Genomic DNA, 17,186 nt, shown 5'->3' with positions numbered 1-17,186 from the left:
TGGAATTCCATCACCTCCACTAACTTTGTTCGTAGTGATGCTCTCTAAGGCCCACTTGACTTCACTGGCTCTAGGTGAGTGATCACACCATCATGATTATCTTGATCGTGAAGATCTTTTTTGTATATTTCTTCTGTGTATTCCTGCCACCTCTTCTTAATACCTTTTGCTTCTGTTAGGTCCATACCATTTCTGTCCTTTATTGAGCCTGTCTTCGCATGAAATGTTCCCTGGGTATCTCTAATTTTCTTTAAGAGATTGCTAGTCTTTCCCGTTCTGTTTTCCTCTATTTCTTTGCATTGATAGCCGAGGAAGGCTTTCTTATCTCTTCTTGCTATTCTTAGGAACTCTGCATTCAGATGCTTATATCTTTCCTTTTCTCCTTTGCTTTTTGCTTCTCTTCTTTTCTCAGCTATTTGTAAGGCCTCCTCAGACAGCCATTTTGCTTTTTTTGCATTTGTTTTCCATGGGGATGGTCTTAATCCCTGTCTCCTGTACAATGTCACGAACCTCCGACCATAGTTCATCAGGCACTCTATCTATCAGATCTAGTACCTTAGATCTATTTCTCACTTCCACTGTATAATCATAAGGGATTTGATTTAGGTCATACCTGAATGGTCTAGTGGTTTTGCCTACTTTATTCAATTTCAGTCTGAATTTGGCAATAAGGAGTTCATGATCTGAGCCACAGTCAGCTCCCTGTCTTGTTTTCTTGACTGTATGGAGCTTCTCCATCTTTGGCCACAAAGAATATAATCAGTCTGATTTCGGTGTTGACCATCTGGTGATGTCCATGTGTAGAGTCTTCTTTTGTGTTGTTGGAAGAGGGTGTTTTCTATGACCAGTGCATTTCTTGTTAAAACTATTAGTCTTTGCCCTGCTTCATTCCGTATTCCAAGGCCAAATTTGCCTGTTGCTCCAGGTGTTTCTTGGCTTCCTACTTTTGCATTCCAGTCCCCTATAATGAAAAGGACATCTTTTTTGGGTGTTAGTTCTAAAGGGTCTTCATAGAACCGTTCAACTTCAGCTTCTTCAGCGTTACTGGTTGGGGTGTAGACTTGGATTACTGTGATATTGAATGATTTGCCTTGGAAACAGATCATTCTGTCATTTTTGGGACTGCATCCAAGTACTGCATTTTGAACCCTTTTGTTGACCAATATGGCTACTCCATTTCTTCTAAGGGATTCCTGCTTGCAGTAGTAGATATAATGGTCATCTGAGTTAAATTCACCCATTCCAGTCCATTTTAGTTTGCTGATTCCTAGAATGTCAACATTCACTCTTGCCATCTCCTGTTTGACCACTTCCAATTTGTCTTGATTCATGAACCTGACATTGCAGGTTCCTATGCAATATTGCTCTTTACAACATGGGACCTTGCTTCTATCACTAGTCACATCCACAACTGGGTATTGTTTTTGCTTTGGCTCCATCCCTTCATTCCTTCTGGAATTATTTCTCCACTGATCTGCAGTAGCATTTTGGGCACCTACTGACCTGGGAAGTTCTTCTTTTCAGTATCCTATCATTTTGCCTTTTCATACTGTTCATGGGGTTCTCAAGGCCAGAATACTGAAGTGGTTTGCCAGTCCCTTCTCCAGTGGACCACATTCTATCAGAGCTCTGCACCATGACCCGCCTGTCTTGGGTGCCCCACGGGCATGGCTTAGTTCATTGAGTTAGACAAGGCTGTGGTCCTAGTGTGATTAGATTGACTGGTTTTCTGTGATTATGGTTTCAGTGTGTCTGCCCTCTGATGCCCTCTTGCAACACCTACTGTCCTACTTGGGTTTCTCTTACCTTGGACATGGGGTATCTCTTCATGGCTGCTCCAGCAAAGCGCATCTGCTGCTCCTTACCTTGGACGAGGGGTATCTCCTCACTGCTGCCCCTCCTGACCTTGACATGGAATAGCTCCTCAAGGCCCATCTGTGCCCGGTCAGCCACCGCTCCTTGGACATGAGGTAGCTCCTCCCAGCTGCTGCCTTTGGCCTCGGAGCAGGGAAGCTCTTCCCGGCCTAGGCCCTGACCTCGGACCTGGGGTAGCTCCTCTCAGCTGCTTCTGCGCTGTCGCAGCCTGGCGCTCTCAGCTGCCGCCTCTGACCTCGGATGTGGGGTAGCTCTTCTCGGCTGTTCCTGCACCGTCGCTCCTGGCACTCTTGGCCGCTGCCCCTGACCTTGGATGTGGGGTTGCTCCTCTTGGCTGCGCTCTGTGCACAGCCGCTAATTGCACTCATGTCACACATTAGTAAAGTAATGCTCAAAACTCTCCAAGCCAGGCTTCAACAATACATGAACGGTGAACTTCCAGATGTTCAAGCTGGTTTTAGAAAAGGCAGAGGAACCAGAGATCAAATTGCCAACATCCGCTGGATCATCAAAAAAGCAAGAGAGTTCCAGAAAAATATCTATTTCTGCTTTTTTGACGATGCCAAAGCCTTTGACTATGTGGATCACAATAAACTGTGGAAAATTCTGAAAGAGATGGGAAAAGCAGACCACCTGACCTGCCCCTTGAGAAACCTATATGCAGGTCAGGAAGCAACAGTTAGAACTGGACATGGAACAACAGACTGGTTCCAAATAGGAAACGGAGTACGTCAAGGCTGTATATTGTCACCCTGCTTATTTAACTTCTGTGCAGAGTACATCATGAGAAACGCTGGGCTGGAAGAAGCACAAGCTGGAATCAAGATTGCCGGGAGAAATATCAATAACCTCAGATATGCAGATGATAACACCATTATGGCAGAAAGTGAAGAACTAAAGAGCCACTTGATGAAAGTGAAACAGGAGAGTGAAAAGGTTAGCTTAAAGCTCAACATTCACAAAATGAAGATCATGGCATCCAGTCCCGTCACTTTCTGGCAAATAGATGGGGAAACAGTGGAAACACTGGCTGACTTTATATTTGGGGGCTCCAGAATCACTGCAGATGGTGACTGCAGCCATGCAATTAAAGGACGCTAACTCCTTGGAAGGAAAGTTATGACCAATGTAGACAGCATATTGAAAAGCAGAGACATTACTTTGCCAATAATGGTCCGTCTAGTCAAGGCTGTGGTTTTTCCAGTGGTCATGTATGGATGTGAGAGTTGAACTGTGAAGAAAGCTGAGTGCTGAAAAATCGATGCTTTTGAACTGTGGTGTTGGAGAAGACTCTTGAGAGTCCCTTGGACTGCAAGGAGATCCAACCAGTCCATTCTGAAGGAGATCAGCCCTGGGATTTCTTTGGAAGGAATGATGCTAAAGCTGAAACTCCAGTACTTTGGCCACCTGATGCGAAGAGTTGACTCATTGGAAAAGACTCTGATCCTGAGAGGAATTGGGGGCAGGCGGAGAAGGGGACGACAGAGGATGAGATGGCTGGATGGCATCACTGACTTGATGGACTTGAGTCTTGAGTGAACTCCGGGAGTTGGTGATGGACAGGGAGGCCTGGCGTGCTGCGATTCATGGGTTCACAAAGAGTCGGACACGACTGAGCAACTGAACTGAACTGAACTGAACTTAAACACTAACTTGGTACACAATCCTGGTTCAGACATTGTCTGCATATGTAGGTTGTAACTGTGGATAGCCTTTATGTTAATTTGTTTCATTTTGTCATAAAAGGCAATAAATATACTGTACACACATCCTTTGTTTTATTTAAATTTTGCACTTAGTATAATATGGCATGCCTTTATTATGTCAGCATAATATACCTTTATTTATGCTGACATAATAAAGGTATATGTAATTCAGTTATTGGCCATATAGTTTGCAGTACAGTATAAATTACTTATAACTGAGAAAAAAGTAGATTGAAAGGCAAAGGAGAAAAGGAAAGACACCTGTCTGAATGCAGGGTTCCAAAAAACAGCAACAAGGTAGGAAAACCTATTTAAGTGAACAATGTAAAGAAATAAAGGAAAACAATAGAGTGGGAACGACTACAGATTTCTTCAAGAAAATTAGGCAAAAAGCAAAGAGGAACTAAAACTCTTGATGGTGAAAGAGGAGGGTATAAAAATTGGCTCAAAACTCAATATTCAAAAAAGTAGCATCATAGCATCTGGTCTCCCATCACTTTATGGCAAATAGAAGGGGGAAGATAAAAAGTGACAAGCTTTATTTTCATGGGGTCTGAAATCACTGCACATGGTATGAAATTAAAAGACCCACTTGATACAAAGAGCAGACTCATTTGGAAAACACCCTGTTGCTGGGAAAGATTGAGGGCAGGAGGAGAAAGGTACCAGAGGATGAGGTGGTTAGGTAGCATCACCAAGGGAATGGACATGAGTTTGAGCAAACTTTAGGAGATAGTGAAGGACAGAGAAGCTTTGTGTGCTGCACTTCATGGAGTTGCAGAACTTGACATGACTGAGCAGCTGAACAACAACAACAACAATAGTTGATCTAATCCATCTCCAGGTTAGTGATTGATGGCTGTTTTTGGTTATATGAGAAGTGGCAAGGGTTATAAAGTATTTTACATTTCTCACAGACCTTTCAAGTATACTCTTGTTTACTTCTCAAAATTAAACTTGAGTGTAGCCAAAGCAATTTTTACTTTTCCTTCATCACTGTATAAGGAAGGAAACCTTCACTTGAAGTTTAAAGTTTTTGTGATGTGGAACTATGACTTGAAACTCATATGATCCTAAGTCACTAACATGTAATTAATTACTTTATAATTTAATTATAAAATAGGGAATTAAAAGTGAAATTTTAAATATATGTATATATAAAGTCACATGGTTTTTGTTGGGTTTCTTTTGTTGTTTGTTTTTTTTGTTTTGAATGACTTTATTGGGATATAATTTCAGTTGCATTGAGTTTTTTCATCTATTTTTAGTGTTTTGCAACTATCACCTGATCTAATTTCATGACATTTTTCCATTATCCCCCAAAGAATTTTTATGACCTTTTGTAGTCATTCATCATCTTCAGCTTCTCTATCCCTCCCACCACAGCCTTCAGTTCAGTTCAGTCACTCAGTTGTGTCCGACTCTTTGCGACCCCATGAATCGCAGCACACCAGGCCTCCCTTTCCATCACCAACTCCTGGAGTTCACTCAAGACTCATGTCCATCAAGTTATTGATGCCATCCAGGCATCTCATCCTCTGTTGTTCCCTTCTCCTCCTGCCCCCAATCCCTCCCAGCATCAGAGTCTTGGATCTCATTGGAAGAGTTCCAGTGAGTCATCTCTTCGCATGAGGTGGCCAAAATATTGGAGTTTCAGCTTTAGCATCATTCCTTCCAAAGAAATCCCAGGGTTGACTCCTTCATTAAGGACTAGTTGGATCTCCTTGCAGTCCAAGGGACTCTCAAGTTTTCTGCAGCACCACAGTTCAAAAGCATCAATTCTTTGACGCTCAGCTTTCTTCACAGTCAGTCCAACTCTCACATCCATATATGACGACTGGAAAAACCATAGCCTTGACTAGACAGACCTTTGTTAGCAAAGTAATGTCTCTGCTTTTCAATATGCTATCTACGTTGGTCATAACTTTTCTTCCAAGGAGTAAGCATCTTTTAATTTCATGGCTGCAGTCACCATCTGCAGTGATTTTGGAGCCCCCAAAAATAAAGTCTGCCATTGTTTCCACTGTTTCCCTGTCTATTTCCCATGAAGTGATGGGACCGGATGCCATGATCCTAGTTTTCTGAATGTTGAGCTTTAAGCTAATTTTTTCACTCTCCACTTAGACTTTTCAAGAGGCTTTTTAGTTCCTCTTCACTTTATGCCATAAGGATGGTGTCATCTGCATATCTGAAGTTATTGATATTTCTCCTGCAATCTTGATTCTAGCTTGTGCTTCTTCCAGCCCAGCGTTTCTCATGATGTACTCTGCACAGAAGTTAAATAAGCAGGGTGACAATATACAGCCTTGACGTACTCCTTTTCCTATTTGGAACCAGTCTGTTGTTCCATGTCCAGTTCTAACTGTTGCTTCCTGACCTGCATATAGGTTTCTCAAGGGGCAGGTCAGGTGGTCTGCTTTTCCCATCTCTTTCAGAATTTTCCACAGTCTATTGTGATCCACATAGTCAAAGGCTTTGGCATAGTCAAAAAAGCAGAAATAGATATTTTTCTGGAACTCTCTTGCTTTTTCCATGATCTAGTGGATGTTGGCAATTTGATCTCAGGTTCCTCTGCCTTTTCTAAAACCAGCCAACATCAGGAAGTTCACGGTTCATGTATTGTTGAAGCCTGGCTTGGAGAATATTGAGCATTACTTTACTAGTGTGTGAGACGAGTGCAATTGTGCGGTAGTTTGAGCATTCTTTGGCATTGCCTTTCTTTGGGATTGGAATGAAAACTGACCTTATCCGGTCCTGTGGCCACTGCTGAGTTTTCCACATTTGCTGGCATAGGTGGTTCAAATAGTTTTCCTTATAAACAGGCTTATTCTCAATGTGTCATAAATACTTACGACTTGCTTCAGTTCTTGAGCACAGTAGTATATATCAGCCGGTGTTCCTTTTTGTTGCTATGTATATATAGTAAGTTATCCAGTTATCAGTGGATGACATGAAGATACTTTTATCCAGTTTTTTGCTGTTATGAAAAATGCTGCTCTGAACATCCATGTGCACATTTTATGTGGATATGTATTTTCATTTCTTTTAAATAGACATCTTGGAGTAAAATTACAGAATCATTTGTAATTCCATAGAGAGCTGCCAGACTTTTTGCATGGTGGCTTTCTCGTTTTCGTTTTAAAGTCCCACCAGGAGCGTTGAAAATTGTAGTACTTTTTATTGCCTTTTTTTTTTTTTTTAATTTTTGAAATTACTGTTTTTGACATGAAATTGTGATGTTTCTCAATTTAAGATCCTGAAAGCAACTCAGCACTATATAGTGGCACATATTACGAAAATCATGTAGTCTCTTAATATACTTTTGTTACGATGGTAATGGAATTCTTGAAAATTTTAATTTGTAGTGCAACAGTGCTACCAGTGCACAGAATCATTATTTGTAGTGCAACAGTGCTACCAGTGGACAGAATCATTATTTTCATAGTATGAACATCTTTTTTTTTCTTTTAGCTTGTGAAGCACTTACGGAGTGGGAATATCTACCACCTGTTGGACCCCGCCCACCAAAAGGATTTGTGGGACTCAAAAATGCTGGTGCTACTTGTTATATGAATTCTGTGATCCAGCAGTTATACATGATTCCTTCCATCAGGAATAGTATTCTTGCAATTGAAGGCACAGGTAGTGATATTGATGATGATATGTTTGGTGATGAGAAGCAGGACAGTGAAGTAAGTTTTAATTACAGTTTTTTTCCTTTGTTGTTAACATCTTCATACTAGATACTATTTTTCTCTCTTAGAATGTTGTACATAGGATTAGTTTAAACTGCATTTGATAGAACAAGAATATCTGATCTACTGTCTTTGGCACATTATAGTTCTCATTTATGTAATAGACTTTAAGCTGCAGTTGATAATCTTTATTACACATTTTTGTTTGTTTTTTTAAAGCAGCAGTTAATGTAATCATGTCTTGTGAGCCTTGGTAAGTATAAATTGTAAAGTGATCAATATTTTCATCTAAAATAATGAGATTATGTTTTCATTCTATAACTTTTAAAATACATTATTTCATTTTATTGATTTCACTTACCATTTTATAATCTGATTATTCTTAAGATAGTTTAAATATTTTGTTAGATAATGACTTTTTCTCATAAAGAAACAAATTGGTCTGCTACTTTAAATCAAGCTAAGGATTAGGTAACAGAAATAGATAATAAGGCTACATATGGAGAGTATCCAATACAGAATGGAGTAATAGAAACGTTAGGTTTTAGTGGTTGATCAGAGTAAATGAAACTAAGATACAGTTCATAAGAATATAAGTAAAGGAGTTTCGGTGATATTTATGTAGAAACAGTGGGTTTTTTGTTTTTGTTTTTTAAGTCTTTCACTTTTTCCTTTAAATAAGTTTCTAGAAATAGAATATTCTAAACGTAGTGAATGCTCTTTTCCTCATTCCTGTGTTTCTAGCCTTTTCTTGCCAAGAATAGTTTGGCTCTCAAGAAGTGGTCCATCACTTAAGAGATATTCTGAAACATATAACTTACTTTACTCTTCTCAGATCTGGTTAATAATTAGGATCTGCTTAGGTTTACATTTCTTAGAATCACCATATGGGGTGCACAGACCAATACTTGCTTAATAACCAGTCTTTGAAAGAAAATTGGGATTTTAAATATCTAGTTCTATATCCCATGTTACTGCTAGGATGCCAAGTTGAGCATAAGAGATAGCTAGTCATATACCCAAGAAGAAAATAAGGCAGAAAAAATAGTAGAATCTCAAATGAGATATTTACCTTTCTTATTTGATCCCTGTACTTTATGTGTATCAGCCTTGCAGAATGGTTAGCTTTCTGCTTACTAGTTTCTTTTCCTAGGCTGTGAGCTTTACAAGGGCAGAAACTGGGTGTTTACTTTTATGTCATAAGCCTCAAACTTGGAGCAAAGAGTATAAAAAAATACTCAGCTCTCTGTAAAACAACTGAATTCTTTGTAGAATGATAAAGACCTTTAGGACTCTGTCTCTGTTTCAGCCAAACGTACTCTTAAGTACTTAAGTATTAATACTAATTAAGTATTAGTAATTCAGACCATATCACATAATTTATCTCATATAATCTGTAAAGAACATATTATCTCACAAGAAAAAACTGAATCTTAGAAAGACTAAGTAACATATATCCCCAAAGGTTTTTATATAAAGCACTCACCTATCGCCAGTCCATTCTATTCAAATCTTTGTCTCTTATACTATCTTTGGTGGATATTATGGTTTTTAATGTGGTTTTTTTTTTTTTTTTTTAATGTTAGTCCATCTGTGAGTTTGGGGGCCAAGCACTAATATTACAAGATGAATGTTATGTGCTTTAGATACTCAATATAAAATAATACAAATCATTACTTATTTAATTGTATTTGTCTCAACTTATTTCACTATACTTTTAAAGTTAAATTAGGTCATCAGTGATATTTTTTGACCTTCAGAGTAATGTTGACCCCCGAGATGATGTATTTGGATACCCTCATCAATTTGAAGACAAACCAGCATTAAATAAAACAGAAGATAGGAAAGAGTACAATATTGGTGTTCTGAGACACCTTCAGGTTATCTTTGGTCATTTAGCTGCTTCCCGGCTACAATACTATGTCCCCAGAGGATTTTGGAAACAGTTCAGGTAAATTATGGGTGAATGATGATTTTAGTTTTATTAAAATCTCAGTATACTAAGAATAGGGGTGGGGGTTATTTTGTGTTGTTTGTTTGTTTTGTTTGTTTGCAGTTAAGAATGAAGAATCTAGGGACTTTGCCCAGTGTGAATTTTATTAATTGCAGTTTGGTTCTGACTTTGGTTTGTTGTTTTCTTTTCTTTTTTTAGGTTTTTTTTTTTGGTTGTTTTTTTGCCCCTGTATTTTTTAAGTTTCCAGGTCATAATCGTCTGTCACACCTACTCAACTCTACTGTTATAACAAGAAAGCAACTGTAAACAATACATAAATGAGTAAGGTGTGACTCTGTTAAACTCCTTTTTTATGGACACTGAAATCTCAAATTCATATTATTTTCAGTTGTTATGCAATATTACTGATTTTTTTTTCTCCAGCCATTTAATATATATAAAACCATTCTTAACTCAGTGATGGTATGTAGGCAATCAAGTTGACTTCACTCATGAGCTATTCATAACTAGGATTACAAGGCTTCAGCTGATTCAAGTATATTATTCCTTGAAATATATTTATTTCAAGTATAAATATTCATATATTTGTGAATGGACAGTCCTACTTCATACATGATTTTATTTTCTTGGTGAAGATATAGACTGTGTATCTTTATGTTTATGATATGAAAGAATCACTTAGCATAAATAAAAGTGTCCATCAGTTAAATAACCTTAAAATAATATCTACATCAGAACTGGGACAGATAATGGTTTCATTTTTTCTTATATTTATGTTTATAAAGTAATCGTGTAGTTTCTTAGCATCCTACTCAAGTGACCAATAAAATGTATTCTCCTCTTTTATTTTAAAAGCTCAATTACGTTTTGATCTGGTTTCTTTTTCACTAATTTTATCAAGGCTTTGTATCACGCCCAGGTATGGCTGTAACTAAACAGCACTAATATCTGAATAGAGGAAGGCTATAGTCCTTAACAGGTGTTAAGACTTATTTCAGCACAGGACCTCCTAAGTGTTAGGAGGTGGGTAAGCAGAGGACTCATGTAACTTTTGGGTCACCTTGTGTTTCAGTCAGGACAGGATTTTATATATATATATTAGGAGATATATATATGTATTTTTAAACTCATGAATTTGTAGTACCCCCATTATCTTTCAGTATTACTTCTATGTATTCCCCTCCAAAAGGAGATGCTCATGACTATTAAAGAGTCAGGTTAAGAGTGTATTCTCTAGATTAAAACTCTCAACCTAGGTCAAAAGAATTGTTTGACTTTATATTTCCTACCAAATATGCACATTTCCTCTTTCAGTTCTCTCACCTGGCAAATGTCTATCTTCTCTTTACGTGTTGCTGTAAAAATTTTTATTAAAATCTTATTCTGTTTGTGATCGAAGATTTTATTAATATTCTGGTCAACATTTCTGTTCTTATTCTTTTAGATTACTATATAATGAGTTTCATCTTAAAATGTTTCATTCAGTTATTTGTATATGTGCAGGTATATGTAATTATAGTTAGATAGCAAAACTGTATTACATGGATGTATGTATCTCTATTTCTACCTATAGGTATAGCTAGATACATAGATATGTAAAGTTTTTTTCATTGTAATACAGAATTAAAATGTTTGTACTTTAATGTTCTGAATTGTAATGTGTACTTAAATATGATGTTTCTGATTTTTCCCTTTACAGTTATTCCCACCATATAATGCTGGGAAGCTTACAATTTAAAAAGCACTTTTGTACTACCTACAGTCTAGACATACACTATGTTCTCAGTGTGTTTTTTCTTTTTTGGCAAAGTTGGATTAACATAAAATTAACCTTTGTAACAACCATTTGAAAGTTCAGTGACACTTAACACATTGAAAATGTACTATCACTAGTGTTATTATTGAGGTGTCTTGTTCCACAATATTCTTATCACCCAAAAGGAAATCCTCATGCCTGTTAAAGAAGCATTCCTCATTTCCCCTTCTTAAAACCCACCATTCTTTATATGAATTTGCCTGTTTTGAATATACATATTCAATCACAGTATGGCATTTGGGGACTAGTTTCTTTCTAATCCATTTTTATGAATAACCCATATTCTTTGTTATTCACTCATTAGTGGATGGATCTTTGGATGGTTTCTGTCTTTTTCCTGTTGTGGACAGTACTTCTGTGAACAGTCATATCCTATAAGTTTTTGTATTTACATAAGTTTTTATTTCTTTTAGTATGTATCTAAGATGTGTATTTGGTGAATCATGTGGTAATTCTCTGTTTACCCTTTTGAGGAACCACTGGACTCTTCCTCATCCTTTGTACCATTTTATTTTTCCACCAACAAACTGTGAGGAGTGCAGATTTTCAACATTCATACCAATATATGTAGGGAGTTTGTGTTGTTTTGATTTTGGTTTTTTTGTTTTTAATGATTGCTTCTCTGTGGTTGTTAAGTGATATATCATTTATGTTTCAATTTGCATTTCTCTAATTAATAACATTGAGCATCTTTTTATTTTTGACAGTTTATTTTTTTAGGATACTTTGTATTCTTGTACACACTGTCTTTTTGTTGTTCTTTTACAAAAGTTCTTTATATGGTCATCATACTAGGTTTTTAGATAAATTACCTATAAACATTTTCCCCCACATTTTCTTTTTCCTTTTTTAGTAGTGTCTTTTGATGCACAAAAATTTTTAATTTTAATGAAATTCTTTTGACTCTAATTTACTGTGTATTGAGGTAAAATTTGTAAAATATTAATATTTACCATTTTAAATGTCTTCTAGTATATAGTTCATTGATACCAGTTATATGCATTTATATTTGTATACCATTATCTTTTTTCACCTTCCTAAAGTTGAAATTCTGTATACATTAATTGGGAGAAGGCAATGGCACCCCACTCCAGTTCTCTTGCCTGGAAAATCCCGTGGGCGGAGGAGCCTGGTGGGCTGCAGTCCATGGGGTTGCGAAGAGTTGGACACGACTGAGCGACTTCGTTTTCACTTTTCACTTTCATGCATTGGAAAAGGAAATGGCAACCCACTCCAGTGTTCTTGCCTGGAGAATCACAGGGACAGGGGAGCCTGGTGGGCTGCCGTCTATGGGGTCGCAGAAAGTCGAACATGGCTGAAGCGACTTAGCAGCAGCAGCAGCAACATATACATTAATAATGATTCTCCATACTGATTTTTATGTGATATTAAGGATTTTAAAAATACTTAATTATGGCTGTGTCAGATCTTAGTTGTGGCATTTGGGGTCTTTCATTGTAGTACACAGACTTCAGTCTAGTTATGGCGTCCAAGCTTGTGTAGTTGTAGTACATGGACTTTGTTGCCCCATGGCATGTGTTGCCTTAGTTTTCCCACCAGGGTTTGAATTCTCATCCCCTGCATTATAAGGTGGAATCTTAACTGCTGGACCACGCAGGAAATCCCAGTGTTGGTTTCATAATCCTGCAACTTTGCTAAGTTAACTAAATTCTGACAGTTTTTTGGTTGAATCTTTTGAATTTTCCAATTTGGATGTTTTATTTCTTACGCTTGCCTAATTGGTCTGACTAGAACTTCTAGTGCTATGCACCACAACTGCAGATACTTAAGCACTCTAGAGCCAGGGCTTCAATAAGAGAAGCTGGCAGTCTGCAACTGGAGAGTATCCCCTGCTCTTGGCAACTCAAGAAAGCCTTTGTGCAGCAATGAAGACCCAGTACAGCAAGAAAGAAATATTTCAAAATAAAGTTAATGCTGTAAATTAAAAGTAAAGGAATGGGAAGGAATTCAGTGGCCATCTAATGGTTAGGATTTGTGCTCTAACTGTCAAGGACCTGAGTTCAGTCACTGGTTAAGGGACTGAAAACCCCCAAACCACATGGCACAGCCAAGAAAAGTAAGAGGATACTTTGTAAAAGGCATACTTTGCTGGCTAGGATGCAGAGAGTCTGGGTCACCTGTTGCTGGTATGAATGTAAAATAGTCAAATAGCTAATTCTCCAGTTATCTCAAAGTAAAATTAATTTAGAAAAAAACTTAAATGGTAGGAAAAGGTAAACCATAATCACTAATATGAAGAAAATTAAAAGAAAAAATTCAGATAACTTCAAAAAACAGTAATTTCATTGAGTTCCTGTAAAGCTTTAAAAAGTTGATTTCAAAGGGAAAGGAATCCAGAAGTCTGACTACTGACATAGTAGCATTGAGAAATTTGGTGTGAGAATTGGTATGGTTTAGTTGGAGAAGACTCTTGAGAGTCCCTTGGACTGCAAGGAGATGGAACCAGTCCATCCTAAAGGAGACCAGTCCTGGGTGTTCATTGGAAGGAATGATGCTGAGGCTGAAACTCCCAATACTTTGGCCACCTCATGTGAACAGTTGACTCATTGGAAAAGACCCTGATTCTGGGAAGGATTAGGGGCGGGAGAAGAAGGGGACAACAGAGGATGAGATGGCTGGATGGCATCACCAACTCAATGCACATGAGTTTGGGTGAATTCCAGGAGTTGGTGATGGACAGGGAGGCCTGGCATGCTGCAATTCATGGAGTCGCACAGTTGGACACAACTAAGCAACTGAACTGACTGACTGACTAAGTATCTTAGTGGTCCTACTAATAATTGTTAAACGACCTGTGTTTGGTAAAGATCATATAGTTTGCTCCTAAAAGATTGGATGTTACTGTATATAAATTTAAAATTATTTTAAAATTAGCAGCCAGTTTTTTAAATTCCAAAAGCACACCACACATATAAAATAAATCTCCTTTGCAGGCTTAATTTTTTGCCTTGTCTTTTGGTAAAAATAAGTATGTTTCTATTTTTTTACATTTGTGTGCCTGTGTACTAGCTGTTAAAAATTAGTATGTTTCTATTTTATGTGTGTGTGTGCATACAAGCTAAGTCACGTTAGTCATTTCTAGCTCTTTGAGACCCTATGGACTGTAGCTGGCCAGGCTCCTCTGTGTATGTGATTTTTCCAGGCAAGAATATTGGGATGGGTTGCCATGCCTATCCCAATCTAGGGGATCTTCCCAACCCAGGTATTGAACCTGCTTCTCTTTCTACTCCTGTGTTGGCAGGTAGGCCTTTACTACAAGCGCCACCTGGGAAGCCCTTTGTTTTATGTAGATGTTTCTTGAAATGTTAAATTAGATGTTTTAGGTTTTCCAGGATGACTGGCTTTTCATAGCTGGAGTTCTCATTTTGTGTATACACAATTGACACTTTGTTTGCTCCGAATTGGTTTGCTTAGGTTTTAAATCCATTCATCTTACAGAAAATGCATTCACTGTAGAACAGAGCAAATCTTTGTCTTTTCATTTAGAACAGTTGCTTTAGGAATAAATGGCTATGGACTTTGCAGTATAGCACCCCAAATTTAAGCAGATTTAAATAACAAAGTAGTCATTACAAATTCCATATAACTTACATTCCACATAAATTCCATATAACATGAGACTTTTCCTTTTCATGTTAATGGTCTCTTGAATTGAGAATGCATGATTATACCGTTTCATAAAGCAGACACCATTCTAAGAGCTTGCTGCTGTATTAACAGTTATAGTATGAGATTCTTTTACATTGCCACCCAATACATAATAATGTACCAGTTTATTCCCACTTCCTATATAAAGGGATGAAGCCTCAACTCATATTTCTAATGTCATTGTCATTTTTGCTGTTTAGAAAAAGAAAATAATAGTCTGGAAATAGAGAATACCTTTTGTTTTGTTCTATTTTTCTCTTAGACTTTGGGGTGAGCCTGTTAATCTTCGTGAACAACATGATGCCTTAGAGTTTTTTAATTCTTTGGTGGATAGTTTAGATGAAGCTTTAAAAGCTTTAGGACATCCAGCTATGCTAAGTCAAGTCCTGGGAGGTTCCTTTGCTGATCAGAAGATTTGCCAGGGCTGCCCACATAGGTGAGTACTAGTTAACATTTTTAACATGAACTTTATATTGGTCTTTCTTTTTTTAGTAGTATCAATATAAATAAAATTTCCACCAGTGTTTATGTATGGAAGCAGAGAGTACCAACTAAAATGCTTATGATATATGCAACTGTTGGGTGGGTGCATTATTTTCAGTGTTACTCAGTATTGTTACCTTTCTCTTACATTATTTTGTCATATCTGAGGAAATACAATGACATTCATAAATCTGAAGTTATTGTAAGGATTCTTACCTGGTTGTTATAGTGAAAATAATAATTGAAATACAGTAACTTTAGGAAATTCCCTGGTGGCTCAATGTAATGAAGACTCTGCTCCCGCTACAGGGGTTACAGGATGAGTCCCTGTCAGGGAACTAAGATCCCTCAAACCACATAGCATAGCAAAAAATTTTTTAAAAATTGTATTTTTGCAAATGGCATCTGGCATATAGTAAACACTCATTAACTGTTAGTAGTTAATCTCCAGCATGCATCCCTGGGTGTTTGGAGTTTGTTTGGTTACCCAACAAAACTTTAAATAAGTAATTAAAAATACAGTAAATTTAGAAGGTTAGTGGTGGGTGGAGAGTAGTAGTTTTTAAATAACTATTGATTCTTACCATTCTTAAGATACGTTAGATATATTTGCACATCACATCAGTAGCAGACATTGACAAGGTATTTTTCTGTGTTTTGTAGCAGTTTAGGAGAGATTAACTTATTACAGGTTCCTGATGAAAATAAATAACTTCTGTTAATAATAATTCAGAAGGTTTCATGATGAACATTCGTTTATGCCTGTTGTGGGAGTTTTATTACACATTCACATGATACAGATATGATATCCTTTCTCACACAAACAAAATGATAGTATTTCTAAAATTATTGTTTTCTATAATTAGCTTGGTATGAGTGAATAAAGCAGATATTTTTGAAACTAAGAAAACAAAGGTAAAATCACATAAATGAGAAATTCTTTTTACAGTGCCATTCATTTGGAATATGGAGAGAGATTTATTCACCTAGCATGGCCAATTTGGATTCTTAAGAAAGATACTTTATATTAGGGGACCAGTAAAAATATAGCTCTTTGTCACCTATCAGTCCTCAATTTTTTTAAGCATTTTTCAGAATACTTGTAAATTCTTTTTCTCTGACACATGTATCATGCAAATGAAGTACACATTTCCGACAAGGCTAGTTTTTATATTTTAGATAATATAAGAGTATGTAAGCATCCTGAGTCTTTGGTTTTTTTAAGAGTGTACCAAACTGTAGATGAAGTCTGTTTATCCCCTAAGACCATTGTTCTCCTCCATGGACAGGTTTCTATCACACTATGAACATGTGTAATAAGTACTTCTGTAGTGTACTTCCATTGTTTTGTCTTTCTGTACTATGAGCTTCTAAATATGGACTGTCTAAATCATAGTATCCTCTATGCTTTACACATAGTGGGCTTTTTTGATTGTTTTTTTGCCACACCCATGGCTGGTGGAATCTGTTTCCTGACCAGGGATTAAAACCAGGCCCTTGACAGTGAAAGCACAGGGTGTTAACCATTGGACCAATAGGGAATTCCCAGGCACTCTTGATAGAGGCATTGGATCAGTTGATTTATTGGTTGAGAATATATTTTCAGAATTTATAAGTATTTCATTAGAAGTTTCTGAAAGCTGCTTTTGTAGAAAATCTTCACAATGAGGGTTGCTGACTCTTACCACATTACTTAACCCACACTGTAAATTTTTTTACAGTTCTGTAGTTGTAAAAGTACGTTGGATAGTTGAACTTGTATCGTGGAACTTGGCCTCTAACTGCCTTAAACATTAGTTGCTATTTTACATTATATAAACAGAGGAACATTTAAAAATTCAGTTCATAACTAGCCTTTTTTTCTAAACCTGATGAATATTTACCTTTTCCTTCCTGAAATCAGTACTACTTAACACAGGTAGCAGTATGAAAAAACTGTAAAGAACTTATGCAGTGAGGTCAGAAAAACCTGGCTTTAAATCATATTC

General features: G+C 37.0%; 1 protein-coding gene across 2 annotated transcripts in view; it reads left to right on the top strand.

Moving 5' to 3' along the window:
- The window catches only part of USP9Y (ubiquitin specific peptidase 9, Y-linked), a 127,141-nt gene that overhangs the window by 86,485 nt on the left and 23,470 nt on the right, over window positions 1-17,186 (top strand). For both annotated transcript variants that reach the window (XM_059883965.1, NM_001145509.2), the window contains exons 30-32: window positions 7,053-7,273; window positions 9,037-9,227; window positions 14,978-15,151. In XM_059883965.1, the coding sequence (XP_059739948.1) occupies window positions 7,053-7,273; window positions 9,037-9,227; window positions 14,978-15,151 (586 nt within the window). The remainder of the gene's footprint in view (window positions 1-7,052; window positions 7,274-9,036; window positions 9,228-14,977; window positions 15,152-17,186) is intronic.

This window comes from Bos taurus, chromosome Y (genome assembly GCF_002263795.3).
Source record: "Bos taurus isolate L1 Dominette 01449 registration number 42190680 breed Hereford chromosome Y, ARS-UCD2.0, whole genome shotgun sequence".
Taxonomy (NCBI): Eukaryota; Metazoa; Chordata; class Mammalia; order Artiodactyla; family Bovidae; genus Bos; species Bos taurus.
The sequence above is the reverse complement of the archived record's forward strand: the minus strand, read 5'-3'. Positions and strand labels throughout refer to the sequence as shown.